The following is a 15,377-nucleotide window of genomic DNA, read 5'->3' as shown; positions in this document are numbered from 1 at the left end:
GTCAGACAGGTTTGAAACTTGAAACTGATTCTTTCTATGTGGATTGGCGGGTTTTCTGTTGCAGCCAGCAAATCTGTCTTTTTAAAATGTCCATGTCCTTATCCGAGTTCTTCCATAATTTTGGAGGATTTGCCCCAATAACTTACATGCCCCATACGATACGTCCAGGCTTGCACGGACCATATCGATTGACAAAGTTAGTGGGCAATCCTCCAGCCTCAAGAGCTGTAAACACTCCTGGTGAGAAGGTGAAATTATGTACCCCGAAAGCCCCCTTAATTGCTAAACTAGGCCCTCGAAGCACATTAACTTACACTATACACCTTTTACTTTACATCAATCCCACAAACCATACAGTACCCTCACGACCATTCCCTGAAAATGCAGGGATTACAACATATGTACAAAAACTATTGCACTGGAGTACAGACATTTTACAGTGACGGGGTGTTGTTATGGTGACGCCGGGCGGCTCGATTTACCAGCTGTTGTAGTTTGGCCATCCTCCTCCGCCTTTTAAATTTGCAATTAATGCATAGCAAATAATAATAATAATAATAATAATAATCTTATTTATATAGCACATTTTTAGTCAACTTGCATTGACCCCAAAGTGCTTCACATAATTACATTACATTTACACACAGGCAAAGGTGGGTGAAGTGTCTTGCCCCAAGGACACAACGACAGTATGTACTCCAAGCGGGATTCGAACCGGCTACCTTCCGGTCGCCAGCCGAACACTTAGCCCATTGCGCCATCTGTCGTCCCACAAATACACCATAATTATCATCTGGCAGATGATCAGAACATGAGACACGACGCGGACCCATGCTGGAACTATGATCCAGGACTCCAGGTCCCACCAACTTGGGGACTTGATCTCTTCGATCTCCCTGGCGATATCCAGAGTCTTTTGTTCCAGGGAGAAGAAGTGTTTGTGCGACAACTCGACCGCCACCAGCAACTCTTTTAATTTTTCATTCACTGGGGGAATATCATACCCAAAATGGGCAACATAGTTAAATAAGTCAGTTACATTTTCTCGTACCGAGAGGTGAACCGAAGAAGGTTCCGGGATGGGTAATATTCGCTGCTGTGCCACATGGACTTCTGCCCTGGGTTTAAAGCAGAAGCTGCTGTACGGTATCGGGCACCACAGCTGTGATCCGTGCTGATACCACTGGGCACTTGTGGTGACACATTACGTCCCACTGCCTATATACGCCACCTGTGGAGGGACATGGTCTGCCGCCATCGCCTCCATGGTGCAGTTTATAGGCTGTGCCCCAACAGCCCTGAACCCACACTGAGGCCTAGCCTCAGCGCCCATGTGCTGGGGACACTGGATTACCTGTGCTCCCCGGCTCCGACAACCCAAAAGGTCAATGCCTGTCACAGCTTGCTCCCTCACTATGACATAGGGCGGGACCTTCCCGTAGCGAATATGCACCCCCCCATGAACAACTCCCACGTTCTCCACTCGGTACAGAGGAGCTGGTCGTGCCGAGGTTCCCATCACCGGGATTCTTACGACCATTCCCATTATGGTGTGATTGGATTTTCCGCAATCCACCGGTACCTGGTAGGCCTCGGAGGCCACACGAAGCTGACAAGGACTCAAAGTGCTGTTATAAGAGTGTAGCACTGCTAGGTGCTGGTTGCTTATCCAGGAGGGGACCCGACCTTGCCTCAGGTCTTCCAGGTTGCTCCTCCCCTCCCCCAACAACCACGCACCATACGGCCCACACACCTCATTCTGTGCAGCCTGATCGGCCGCATTCCGGTCCTCTTTAATCAAAGCGTTTATCGTTTTTGCATGTGTCTCCAATTGTGCTATGATTTCTTTTAGATGTATAGTCATTGCCACCTCTTCGTGCAGTCCCGATCCTACCACCGCATTTTCCTCCCCCAGAACCTTTCGTAACTGGCCCTTCAACTGATTGATCAGTTCTACGTTGTCCGTGCTATTAATAATAGACGTCCCCATGTTAAATGCTGTAAACCCGTCGTTAACCACCCCTCGTCTTTGCCTACCGGACCCCAAAGTGAAATCCCCTCCCCCGCGGTACATCTCTTCTATGTCTATGTCCCCAAAATCCAGGTTGTGGAATTTCTGGAACATGTCTTTTAGCAGGGCCTGATATAATAATGCCGTCTCACGGGGGAACCATGCGGGTAACCGCACTTCAGTCAAATTTAATACTACTGAGGCCACAGCGTAATGCACTCCCTGGTACAGCACCTTTTTGGTTGGGACAAGTGCTAACCGATTCTCCGGCCCTTTGGTGGTGGTTGGACAGTTGTGAGGGTCGATCGGTTGGGCTGTGTGTAGGGGCTTTTTCACCTGAACCAGCAATTCGGTGGCTTTTCCTGTCATCCCAGTCCTGGGGGCCACACATGCTTGCCCACTGCGGTCCCAATCTATCCCGTTCCCGGGTCCTGCCACCACTTGACGAAAGTGATTGATGCCCCTACCGGACACACCTTGGTAGACCCCCATAGACATAAATAAAGCCCCTGGTCATAGGCCCACCATTTGTCCCAACATACAGTGATCCCTCCCGGTGACCCCGTGATGGTCCGGTAGGTATCATTGTCCAGTCTTTCCCAGTCTGAGGATCGATCCCTCATGTCCGAGCTCAGCTTCCTGAGCCACCACCATCTCCCCAAAGGAACGTCCCCCTTACAGGTTAAACACACCCGCCTGCCCTCAGTCACCCTAACCCGGTCGGTAGCCATCTGTATCTCGGCACAGGGTATGGATGCTTCCCCGTAGGCGAAGCTCCTGTGGCTGGAGAACCTGGTCGAGTTCGACCCCAGCCACCCAGGCCATCTCCCCTCATGGGAGTATCCGGCCTGGCTATCCGCTACCAGGTTTTCTTGCCCAGTAGACACGAGGGGTGCTCTGTCCCCTGAGCACCCATATACGATGGCTCCTCCGTGTCCCCGCAACGTGCCATGCACATCCGGAGGCACATCATTGCCATCATCCATACGGCGGGGCTACTCATCTGGAAAACAAAGCAAAACACCTCCTTGCCTCCACAAAGCTATCCGCCTAAAATGGCATTTGAAGTTTTGATTTTGTCTGTTATGGTCTACTTTTCCACAGCACATCCCTTCGATCCCGTACTGTCTGTCCCTGTACTCCCCTGTAGCTATACAAAACCCTATATCTAATTACGCTAACTACATCTAATTACACACAAACCAATGCTATATACAACGCCACCCGTCTCCGGGTGGCCAACTCATAACTGGTCCCCGTCACGCTAGGGCCACCCCTCTGGTGGGCCCACCCGTGCAGGCCAGAACTCCTCCTGTCGAGGGGCCTGACTGCCCCTCACCTCCCCGTGCACTACGGGGTTTTGAGATACCCCTACGTTCCCTGTGGAGACTGGGCTCCCTCCAGCTGCACTCCCTAGTGCCCTGTTTCGGCCGCTCTCCTTCCCGGCCCTCCTGTGGCCGGCCCCAGCCCTAGGTTTAATTAGGGATGGGGACCACCTTACTGGAGGTTTAGTGACCCTGTTACTCCTACGTCTGACCGGGGGTTCCCACACCAGAGGTGATACCTCCATCTCCTCCGCTTCTGCTAGTTCTGCCTCTCTTCGGCAGTCTACGGTACCTGCCTGCGGAGGGCTGGGGTCAGCTTCCTTCTCCGCTGCTTCCAGTCCTCGCCCTGGAACACAGCAGGCTACTTCAGGTTGACTACCTGTGGACTCGCCTGGCTCCCCTACGGTTTCCACATCAACCCGGGTCTGTTCCTGATCTTTACCCCCATATGGTCCCTCTATCTTCTCCTGCCTGCAAATGGCTGCTGAGGCAGCCTTTAAAATGGGATTTTGTGCCTGGACCGTGGTGAGGTCCGGGGCCAAAACCACTCCCGCACTCTCCTTTTCTCGAGGCTGCTCCCTGGCTGCAGCTACCTGTCCTTCCTCATAGGGGTCCCATGCTTTCCCACTCCTGGCTCCTTCTCTGGCCCTCTGATTTCCCTCGGCCCGTGGACTATAGGGCACCCAACTAGAGAGAGGGGATGTACGGGGATTGTCCATGTGGACAATGGTACTGGAAGCACCTGTGTCCAGCAGGTAACTCCCGACCACATCCTGGACCTCCATCTTGACCCTAGCTCGCTACGGGCCACCCTGTATGCTGCTTGGATATCTTGGAACTTTCCCTCCAGCTCCCTGCACTTCTGTGTACTCTGAGCCAGGAGTTCCTGGGCGTTTCGTTCCCTCTCCTTTGCCCCTACCCCCTGGCATTGGAGGAATTCCAGGGCATTTCTGTGGGATTTCCTAGCCTGCAAGATACACTGCCTGGCTTTAATGCGTTCCTCATATAGCCCTTCCCCTTGTCTAGCGCTTTCTTCAGCGCTGGCCCTAGCTTCTCTCAGTTGCTCTTCCAGATTACCTACCTGTCTCTGCATTTTTGCTACCTGCTGTGATAGGCACTCTAGCCAAACTGCCATTTCCTGCACTTTATTATATGCTTTGATTTCCGTCCATTGAGCTGCAGCTGCTGCGGGCTGCTGTGCTCTCAAAAGAGCTATTACCCATTGTTTGGTGAGATTGATCTTTTTAAACAGTTACGAGGAGATTCTCTCCTCCATCTTGCTATGTTCTCTCACCCCCTCTGGCAAATCACATATCCCAAACCACCGAGGTCCTGCCATGGTCGCCATTCTGTAGGGGTTTTGTTTCCCTTTACTCCACTTCGGGCCCAACTGCCCGAGTTATTCTCTCCCTTGTCGGAGGGTCAAACGGCCACCACTGCACTCGAGCGGTTTCCAAGAGAGAGAATACAACAAAAGGGATTCCCCTAGGTTCTAGACCTCGGAATTATGATGGGATATGATCAAAGGTTGAATTGACCAGAGTGTGCTGATGAGAGAAAACAGAAACCAAGACGGACTCAAAGCAAGTCTAAAATTTACAGGCTTTATTAAACAATGAGAAATCGAATCTCACCAACATTACATAATATGTGGCTAAACTTATGCTTTAAACTATGACTATGGACGGAAAACTATCGGGCACGTCGTAAAACTTACTTTACACAATTTTACATGCAAGTATACTCCCCCTTTCCCTTTCTCCTCTCAACTACCCTATTTCGGGAACTTCACCAGGTCACCGGGATACTTACAGCTAGGTCGGTCGGTTGGGCTCACGGGCCATCCAGCAGAGCAGAAAGAGGGCGAGTTCTGGCTTGACTCTGGCTTTTATACCTGAGTTTCCTTTGAAACCCCCAGGTGGTCCTCTGCATAAAAGGGTTCTTTTGATGATTCCCAGTTTCGATCTGGCATGAACAATAGGCTTCCGATGATAAGGAGTTTGCTGATGTCATGATCCCTCAGCCTGATCGTTATCCCATCGCCTACATGGGCTCCCATTGTCCTGATGGATGGGTCATCCACGATGGTGATTGTGCTTGCTGCTGGCCTGTTTACCACCGTCTGCTGAGGCTTGGCACCTTCCTTTGCGTTTCCAAGATAATCTCGTTATCTCCATCTCAGCCTTTCCTGCCCACACCATTCGCACAGTTGTGTGATGCCCAAGTCCACAGGCCAGACAGGTTTGAAACTTGAAACTGATTCTTTCTATGTGGATTGGGGGTTTTTCCGTTGCAGCCAGCAAATCTGTCTTTTTAAAATGTCCATGTCCTTATCCGAGTTCTTCCATAATTTTGGAGGATTTGCCCCAATAACTTACAATGGTACATAGCTTCTTAATAGAACAAACAATATAAATTCAATAACCATTAAAACCTAATTGACAAGTGGTATTTAGCCACGAACAAAAACACAAATTCTAAGTGCTTCCTCTAAGGTCTGTTCAAATGAATACAATTAATATTAGTCTCCAGTGCAGCTAATTTTTATCTGAGCAGTGTCTTGTGGCCTGTGCTGGCCACTTGTGCAAGCTCTTTGCACATGCATAAAATATTGTGAAAGTCATATATATGCTGAATATTTTTTGATTTTAGGAGTCAATTATCTGCTATCCTGTGGCTAATTTTTGTTGAATTACATGTTGAATTTGTGGCGGCACTGTGGCACAGTTGTAGAGTTGCTGCATTACAGTGTCAGAGACCTGGATTTGAACCTGTCTATGGGTGCTGTCTCCATGGGGTTTGTGTGTTTTCACTGTGACGTGTAGGTTTTCCCCAGGGTGCTCTGGTTTCCTCCTACACTCGAAGGATATAGAGGTTTGTTGGTTAATTGGTTTGTAGACAATTGTAAATTGTCCATAGTGTGTAGGATAGTGCTAGTGTGTGGGGATCACATGGACTCGATGGGCAGAAGGGCCTGTTTCTACGCTGTATCTCTAAACTAAATTAAACTAAACTACATAGGAAATATGACTTCAAACCTATGAAAGCTCCTCTCCTTGATGTGTATGTATAGTATGACCCCACTATCCTGTTACTATTTCATGTTGAAGAAACAGGTTTTATGTAAAGAAGGAATCTAAAATGAAGCTAATCCATACTGAGCAGTACCTGCTCTGAAAAAACAGTGAAGTCATTAATTGTCTAATACAATCTGAGTAATATATCATGATCTCTGGTCTGAAGAACGAAGTGTGTTTTGACAATACAATATGTTGAATGTTCTTCCTTGGCCAGTTCTGAATGTCATTGATAGCAATGGAAACACACCTTTGCACTGGGCTGCAGAAAAGAATCAAACACACATTGTACAAACTCTACTTGACAAGGGTGCGAACCCCAACATCCTGAACAATATATATTTGTCTCCTCTTCATGTGGCCATGTCTTTAAATCATAACGGTGTGGTGAAGGTAAGATCACATTTTATTATTTTTAACTATAATTTTTATGCCTGTTGATAGCTAAGAGCGGCACAGTGGTGCAGCTGGCAGAGATTCTGCCTCACTGTGTTCGATTCTGACCTCGGGTGCTACGTGTGGAGTTTGCATGTTCTCACTGTGACAACATGGATTTCCTCTGGGAGATCCAGTTTCTTCCCAAATCTCAAAAATGTGTGGGTTTGTACGTTAATCAGCCTCTGTAAATTGCACCTGGCGTGTAGGGGGTGGATATCAATTAAGAAGTCCAAGATCATCAAATAAAAAGCAGCCTACTTGTTTACATTTCATCCAGCTATTCAATGATTTATGGTTATCCACCAGCAATGCACTGTTAATCTCCAAAATATCGACCACGACCATCTGCCATGGCGTCTCTCATAATACATCTGAATTCCATGACATTTTCGACCTAGAAGGCAGGTGGTGTATGACAATGTCCCCCTTGTGAATTCTCCTCTGCATTGCATACCATAATAGTTTGAAGCTCTGCCTTTACTGTCAAAGTTCTGCAAATCTCACTTAACAGCACCGTGTAATGTCCTCAAAATACTACATCAACCATTCCAGAGAATGGATCAATACTATTTTCTAGGGTGGACAGCGCCAGCCTTCCTGTTCATCGTGGTGGGGTCTGTATCACATTGTCTTTGCACCCTGTCAATTTCACTCAGACAGCACTTTCCCTGCTTGCCCTGTCCCCCACCTGCATAACTGGCTGGTGAAGGAAGCAATGTATGTGTGTGTGTGTTTCCACTCTGACAGTCACCGTTCCAGTCGACGTTCCAGCCGATGGGTTTACAGCAACCGGCTATGACTTGACAGTCACCAGCAGTTGCCTGAAAAATCGCCTAAGTGGGACAGGCCCATTACTCCAGCTTTTAGTGTCTATCTTCAGTTTAAACCAGCATCTGCAGTCCCTTCCTTTGCTAGGAGCAAAGAGGTCCTTCTGCAGTTGTACAGGGCCCTAGTGAGACCACACCTGGAGTATTGTGTGCAGTTTTGATCTCTAAATTTGAGGAAGGATATTCTTGCAATTGAGGGAGTGCAGCGTAGGTTCACAATGTTAATTCCAGGGATGGCGGTGCTGTCATATGCTGAGAGAATGGAACGGCTGGGCTTGTATACTCTGGAATTTAGAAGAATGAGAGGGATCTTATTGAAACATATATGATTATTAAGGGTTTGGACACGCTAGAGCCAGGAAACATGTTCCCGATGTTGTGGGAGTCCAGAAACAGGGGCCACAGTTAAAGAATAAGGGGTAAGACATTTAGAATGGAGATGAGGAGACACTTTATCACACTGAGAGTTGTGAGAGGGAATTCTCTGCCTCAGAGGGCGGTGGAAGCTGGTTCTCTGGATACTTTCAAGAGAGAGCTAGATAGGGCTCTTAAAGATATGGGGAGTCTGGGGATATGGGGAGAAGGCAGGAATCGGGTACTGATTGTGGATGATCAGCCATGATCACATTGAATGGCGGTGCTGGCTCGAAGGGCAGAATGGCCTACTCCTGCACCTATTGTCTATTGTCTATTCCTATTGCACAGTTGAGATCTATGGTGAAGTGTCTCGCATATTTCATGTTTCTCTTTGAATGATTTTATTAATCCCCCCCAGGCACTAGCCTCACACAAATCTACAGATGTGAATCTTCAAGGCGATCTTAAAAATACACCTTTGATGTTAGCATGTTCCCGAGATAATTCTGAAGGGCTGTCCATATTGGTATGTATCCTATTTGTTATACGCACTAACTTTGTCTTTATAGACATGAACGTTAAAATAGAACAAAAGCAAATGCATTACTCTGTTTGTTCATCTACAATCATCTGGCCCATTCCTATTCCAAGGTAATGCAAGTCTCGGAGAGGTGATTTTATATCTAACCCAGACCAATTAGACAAATGTCTCCAAACTTATTTCCTGGAAGGTTCCCATGTAAAATGAGTCTGTACAATTTTAATCAAATTCGCAAGGGTTTAAACTGCAAACAATCATTAATATGAGATGCTTTTGGAAATTTCATCTAGAGACCGGACAATATTGGCAGTGGGATTTGAGAAATGTCACAAAAATACAATGGATGTGTTTTTTGGAGCTGAGTTTGAGCCGCATTCCTGGAGTGAATGAAAGGAGTGTTACTTTGTGCTCACTTCATTGCCAGATGTGACCTGCAATGCTCACTAAACTTCTTTGCCATTCACCAGCTCACACTAACCATATTGAGCATTAAAAAAAAGGCAAATTATATTGTATGGCCTGGGAATGCAAGTGGTTTGTTTTGGTGTGACAGGCTCTTAGTCTGCAGGCATTTGTTTCCCACAAAGTTAGGTTCTGATGCTGGCTGAGCAGTCAGGAAAAATGTGGAAAAAAGGTCAATTACGTACTTCCTGACAAAATGGCAAATCACTAAATAATTTCCATTATTAAGGAAGATTTTCTTGCAGTAGAATTATATTTGGCAGCAGCTTTGGGACTATGGGAATCTGAAAATGTTATGAGAACACCAACCCGAGGATCCCAGATCCACTAACACAACTCATTACTGACTTTTTATGTAAGTGAGAAGTTCTATTATTTAATCTCGAACACGTGGTTCTAAAGCAAGATTCATATAATGCATGATTTGGACAGATTTTACTATATTGGAACTAGTACATCCACAGCTAGTTCCTGTGTCATTGTTTAAGCACTGGGTGTGGAATTGGAACATAATTTGTAAGATAGGTTGCTGAAATCATAAACCCCCAACATTGGTTGTGATGTATCCAAAGCATTTCAACCTGTGCTGCAGAAAAACTTTTATATTCTTATTACTTCCTCTGTTCCTTCCACCTTTCCACGTGTTATTAGAGTGTAAGTAATGTAGTTTGCAATAAATGGCAGAATGTATGATTTAAATACTGGGCAAATTATCTCTGGTTTCTAAGCCCTTTTATTTCTTTTTTAATGGTCGCTGTTGAGTTGGATGAATGAATGGATAAATAAATGAATGAATGAATGATACATTATTCCCTTGTTAATGGTGCTTGTGAAATGTAATGTTTTGTATTTTAGTATCTTCATGTCATAATAGGTCTCCTAATCTGAGGAAAGATATTCTTGCCAAAGAGGGAGTACAGAGAAGGTTCACCAGACTGATTCCTGGGATGTCAGGACTTTCATATGAAGAAAGATTGGATAGACTCAGCTTGTACTCGCTAGAATTTAGAAGATTGAGGGGGGATCGTATAGAAACTTACAAAATTCTTAAGTGGTTGGACAGTCTAGATGCAGGAAGATTTTTCCCGATGTTGGGGAAGTCCAGAACAGGGGGTCACAGTTTAAGGATAAGGGGGAAATCTTTTAGGACCGAGATGAGAAAAACATTTTTCACACAGAGTGGTGAATCTCTGGAATTCTCTGCCACAGAAGGTAGTTGAAGCCAGTTCATTGGCTATATTTAAGAGGGAGTTAGATGTGGCCCTTGTGGCTAAAGGAATCAGGGGGTATGGAGAGAAGGCAGGTACAGGATACTGAGTTGGATGATCATATTGAATGGCGGTGCAGGCTCGAAGGGCCGAATGGCCTACTCCTGCACCTATTTTCTATGTTTCTATAAGAGCAGAATTAAGCCACTTGGGCCATCGAGTCTACTCCTTCATTCAATCATGGCTGATTTATCTTTCCCTCTCAATACCATTCTGCCTTCTCTCCATAACCCCTGACACCCTTAAGGGCCTGTCCCACTTACGTGTCCTTGGCACGCAAAGTACGCAACCACGTGGTCGCGTTGAGGCGCATGGGCATCGTATGGCCGCGTGGGGCCCGTCCCACTGAAGAACGGGGAGGGGTATGGAGTTGTGCGTGACATCGCGCGGGGCTCCAAAATTTTTGTAGTGAACGAAATCTTCGTGCGCCAACGGCCTGTCGCGGAACTGACGGCCAAAGTGGGACAGGCCCAAGACCCTGGCGCGACTCAACGTCTCACCTCCAGCTGCAGCAGAAGAAGGCAAACGATCGCCGAGCTCGGCCTGGTTCTCACGGCTGTTGCGGTCCGGGTCCGCCCCCACTACTACTCCCAGAGCGGAGCCAAGAAATTTGAAGATAGACACAAAATACAGGAGTAAATCAGCGGGACCGGCAGCATCTCTGGAGAGAAGCAATGGATGGCGTTTTGGATCAAGACCCTTCTTTTCAGACTGAAGAAGAGCCTCGACACGAAACATCACTCATCGCTTCTCTCCAGTGATTTACTCCAGCTTTGTGTCCATCTTCAAATGACGTCATGCGCTCCAGATGGCTGTGCGGTCAAATTAAGTCGCGTGCGACCTTCGCGCAGCCGTCGCGGCTTAACGCGACTACGAGGTCATGTAATTTGCGTGCCAAGGACAAGTACGGGGGACAGGCCCTCTACTTATCAAGAATCTGTCAATCTCCACCATAAATATACCCAATGACTCGGCCTCCACAACAAAAAATTCCACAGATTCATCCCCCTCTGACTAAAGAAATTCCATCTCATCTCCTTTCTAAAGGTACGTTCTTTTATTCTGAGGCTGTGCCTTCTGGTCCTAGACTCTCCCACTAGTGGAAACATCAACTCCGCATCGACTCCATCTCTTCTTTGCTCAAGCTGTGCTACAGGATCATGTAGGCTGCAAGAGCTTTTACAATTCTTTTCAATGCAACCTACTGCACCTGTAAAAAAAAAAACACAAATTTAAATGATAGCTCCCAAACAAATCTGACACCATAACATCCCCAATTAACAGTGTGATCATTGAATAGATCACTGGTGACCTGACGCAGAACCTCAGATGTTCAATTAGACCAAAGCTGCAGCAAAGCATTGATAACAGAATTTACTAAATCTCTGCTATCTTCCCTTAGATGAGTCATTTTATAGTCTATTAATGCATCTTCCCATAAAGGAATTATCTGTGTGCTCTTACTCATCCTGGCTTATAGTTTTTGCAACAAAAGCACACATTTCTGTAACGGGAAACCCTGCAGGCTCTATTTTAATTGTATTGTATTCCTTTATTGTCATTCGGACTTTTCAGTCTGAACGAAATGTTGTGCCTTGTAGTCATAACATAGAATAAAATAACAAAACACACAATAAACACAGATTTAACATCTACCACAGTGAGTCACCTCCTCACTGTGATGGAAGGCAAAAGTCTTAAGGTCCTTGTCTCTTCCCTCCTTGTTCTCCCTCTGCGCCGAGGCGATCCAGGCTTCCGATGTTGGGACCTCACCAGGTGATGGTAAGTAAGTCCCGCGGCTGAATATGAACTACGCGAACGGGCCGATTCAAACTCCGCGGTCCTGGGCGGTTGAAGCTGCCAAAACTGCCGCCCTCCAGTCCAGAGGACGAAGCTGCTGTTGCGGGAGCTCCGGAGAACAGGTTACCAACCTGGGACCTGCGAGCTCCTGACCATGTCGTCCACTGGTCCCGTGACCAAGTTCACTGGGCCCGCGGCCGAGCCTCCGAGGCTCCGAAGTCGGGCCGCCGCCGCCGCAACGCCACCACAGCCCCGAAGTCGGCCAGCCTCACGTTGGTAAGTCCTGGCTCTGCCTCCGGAGCCTCGAGGTCGGTCCCAGTTGGAGGCCGCCAGCTCCGTCATTAGGACTCAGCGCAGAAGGAGACGGAGACGGGGGATACGACAAGAAAAGGTTGCATCCACACCCCCGAGGGAAGAGACTAAAAACAAGTTTCTCCCCCCCCCCCCCCCCCCCCCCCCCCCCCCACACATACACTACCAAATAAACTGAAATAAACTAAAACAACAGGACAAAAGAAAACAAAAAAATAAAAAACAAATGGACTGCAGGCGAGCCGCAGCTGCAGGGCAGCTCCGCCACTTCATTAATATAAGCAAGTTTCAATACTGCACTGTGGAAGTTTGATTTAACTCGTAGTGTACTCTGCTTCTTGGGACTGGTGCAGGCACCGATGTTCCCCACCATTGAAGAAGTGGCGGCAGGCCCATATGTAGTGAGTTAGGGTCAAACTCTATGCTTTATTCACTCCCAGCCTTTTCTTGTTTATCAAGTGATTAATGTAGACCCAGCAATACCATCTGTGCCTCCACCAATAGTTCTTCTAATGCACTTCTATATTCTCACTAATGTAAATGAGAACTGATGACTGTGCAGAAACATGGTATATGGATTGTATGTAATGGTTTTCAAATAGTATTAAAAAGGGAAATATTTTAAATTTCTCTATCAGTAACAAAGGTATAGAGAAGTTAAAACGAAATTGGCGTATTTGTCCCATTCTCTTGAAACTGATACATAATCAGCTTGGAGTCCCCTACCATGTTTAACCTCACCAGATAAATCATTAATTCCCCTCCAGATTACAGAAGGGAAATGTTGACATCTACTGCCCAGTGTATCCCACTGCCCTCCACTTCTTTGCCCATGTTTCTGACTGATCGATATCCTCCTGTATCCTTCAATAGTCTTCTTCACTGTCCGTAACACCACAAATGTATTGTATCATCTGCACACTTACCAACCAACCCATCTACAGTTTCATAAAATATTTTATTCTTTAAATTGATTTAAACTGACAAGGAAGACCCAAGAAATCTGGAATTTTGTTTCCCCATTTATAGATTCTATGACCATTGCAGCTTCCAGTCTGTGATTAACGTATTTTGTTAAATAAGTGTATCAATGGCTATGAAGCTAACAAGGGTAAATGGAGGTGAATTGCAGATTGGCCACATAAGAACATAAAGGTGGAGGAACAGCAAGTGTGAAATGAAAACAGAAAATGCTGTAAACAGTTATCGCTTTAATCTGTGGAAAGAGAAACTATTTAATGTTGGAAATATTTCATGTTCCAGAATTTCGATGTGAATAGATTTGCTTTCTTATTGTTTTCAATAGGTTACTAAATGTAAAACAAATTGGATTTTCTTAAAATAGCAAAAATAGAATCATGCTTCCTGTGGCTTATAAACAGTGGAGTTCATATCAGAATAAAATTATTAGCAACTAATTTGGATAATTAAAAAAAAAGTTTTTTATGCAAAACTGTAAAGTACTTTGTGATGTCTCGCTCCATTCCTACAATTATGAAGCTTGTTATTAAGAGCAGCATTCAGATTTATCTTTCTGAATTTTTTTTAGAACTATAGTAAATTTTCTCTCCAATTCACACTTGAATAGAGTAGATGTGGAGAGGACGTTTCCACTGGTGAGAGAGTCTAGAACTGGAGGTCATAGCCTCATAACTAAATGACGTTCCTTTAGAAAGGAGATAAGGCGGAATTCTTTAGTCAGAGGGCGGTGCATCTGTGGAATCTTTGTCACAGAAAGCTGTGGAGGCTAAGTTAATGGATATTTTTAAGGCAGAGGTAGATAGATTATTGATTAGTATAAGTGTCAGGGGTTATGGGGAGAAGGCAGGGAAATGCGATTTGGAGGGAGAGATAGATGAGCTATGATTGAATGGTGGAGTAGATTTGATGAGCCGAATGGCCTAATTCTGTTCGTATCACATGACTTTATGACCTTATGACTGTTTTTTAGTTGGAGCATGGAGCATTACTATGCAAACAGAATAGACTGGGTCGTTTTCCTATTCATGAAGCTGCATTTTCAGGAGCAAACAAGACAATGGAAATATTAATTCGGAAAGGTTGGTATAAATATTAATGTAATTGATTGAAGAAGCATTTGCCTTTAGGGATTTATTTACTTCATCTAAGCAATGGCTCACACATTATTTATCTTTAAGGAGAGGAACTGGGTTACTCTCGTGAATTGCATACAAATTTTCTTGATGAAAGACTCCATACCCCACTTCATATGGCTTTACTTGGCGGAAAAATTGAGACAATTAAAACCTGCATTAACAATGGAGCAAAAATTGATTTACAAGAGGTATGTGTTTACAAATCAGTAAAAAGGTGAATCATCTGAATATAAATGGGTGTTAGAAGTAGCAAAGGGGAATCATACAGCCAAACTGATAATAACTGAATAAAAAGCAAAGAGTTATACTTGAATCAGTTCTTTACTAGATTAGGAAAGTTCTAAAATAAGTATTTCTCTTGCTGATAATTATGTGTTATCAAAAGAATTGTTATTGCTGAAAATATGTATCTTTTTTAAATTTAAGATCCAGCGGTGCAGCAAATGAAGTGACAAACAAATATATAGGGATTGGAGGTTAATTTTACACAAAGCAATGAGTTGCATTGTCTGACAATTGTAAGGAATAGGAAATAATAGAGAAAAATAATTTACAGAGATGAGAAAATGCAGGATTTTGACCTGAAGTTTCCTGAAATGTATAATTTTAACATTTGATATAATTGTTGCCACAACCTTTTTTTATGGATGAGTAGAATTTTTACTATCAATGCTCGGCCAACTGGTGGCGGACAGTTGAGTCTACCTGATAACTGTAATAGAAACGCAGGAAAAAAATTCAAAGGTATCTAAGGAGAGTATCCAGGAAGACTACAAATATATATCTGCTAGTCCCCCTGCATCACAACAGATGAATTACTTGCACCAGGGAAATATTGGAAG

General features: G+C 45.2%; 1 protein-coding gene across 1 annotated transcript in view; it reads left to right on the top strand.

Annotated features, from left to right (window-relative positions):
- Nucleotides 1-15,377, top strand: part of LOC129696502 (transient receptor potential cation channel subfamily A member 1-like) — a 100,634-nt gene that overhangs the window by 24,428 nt on the left and 60,829 nt on the right. The window contains exons 4-7 of the mRNA XM_055634477.1: nt 6,631-6,806; nt 8,454-8,561; nt 14,370-14,478; nt 14,578-14,723. Coding sequence (XP_055490452.1) covers nt 6,631-6,806; nt 8,454-8,561; nt 14,370-14,478; nt 14,578-14,723 — 539 coding nt within the window. The remainder of the gene's footprint in view (nt 1-6,630; nt 6,807-8,453; nt 8,562-14,369; nt 14,479-14,577; nt 14,724-15,377) is intronic.

This window comes from Leucoraja erinacea, chromosome 4, assembly GCF_028641065.1.
Source record: "Leucoraja erinacea ecotype New England chromosome 4, Leri_hhj_1, whole genome shotgun sequence".
Taxonomy (NCBI): Eukaryota; Metazoa; Chordata; class Chondrichthyes; order Rajiformes; family Rajidae; genus Leucoraja; species Leucoraja erinaceus.
The sequence above is the reverse complement of the archived record's forward strand: the minus strand, read 5'-3'. Positions and strand labels throughout refer to the sequence as shown.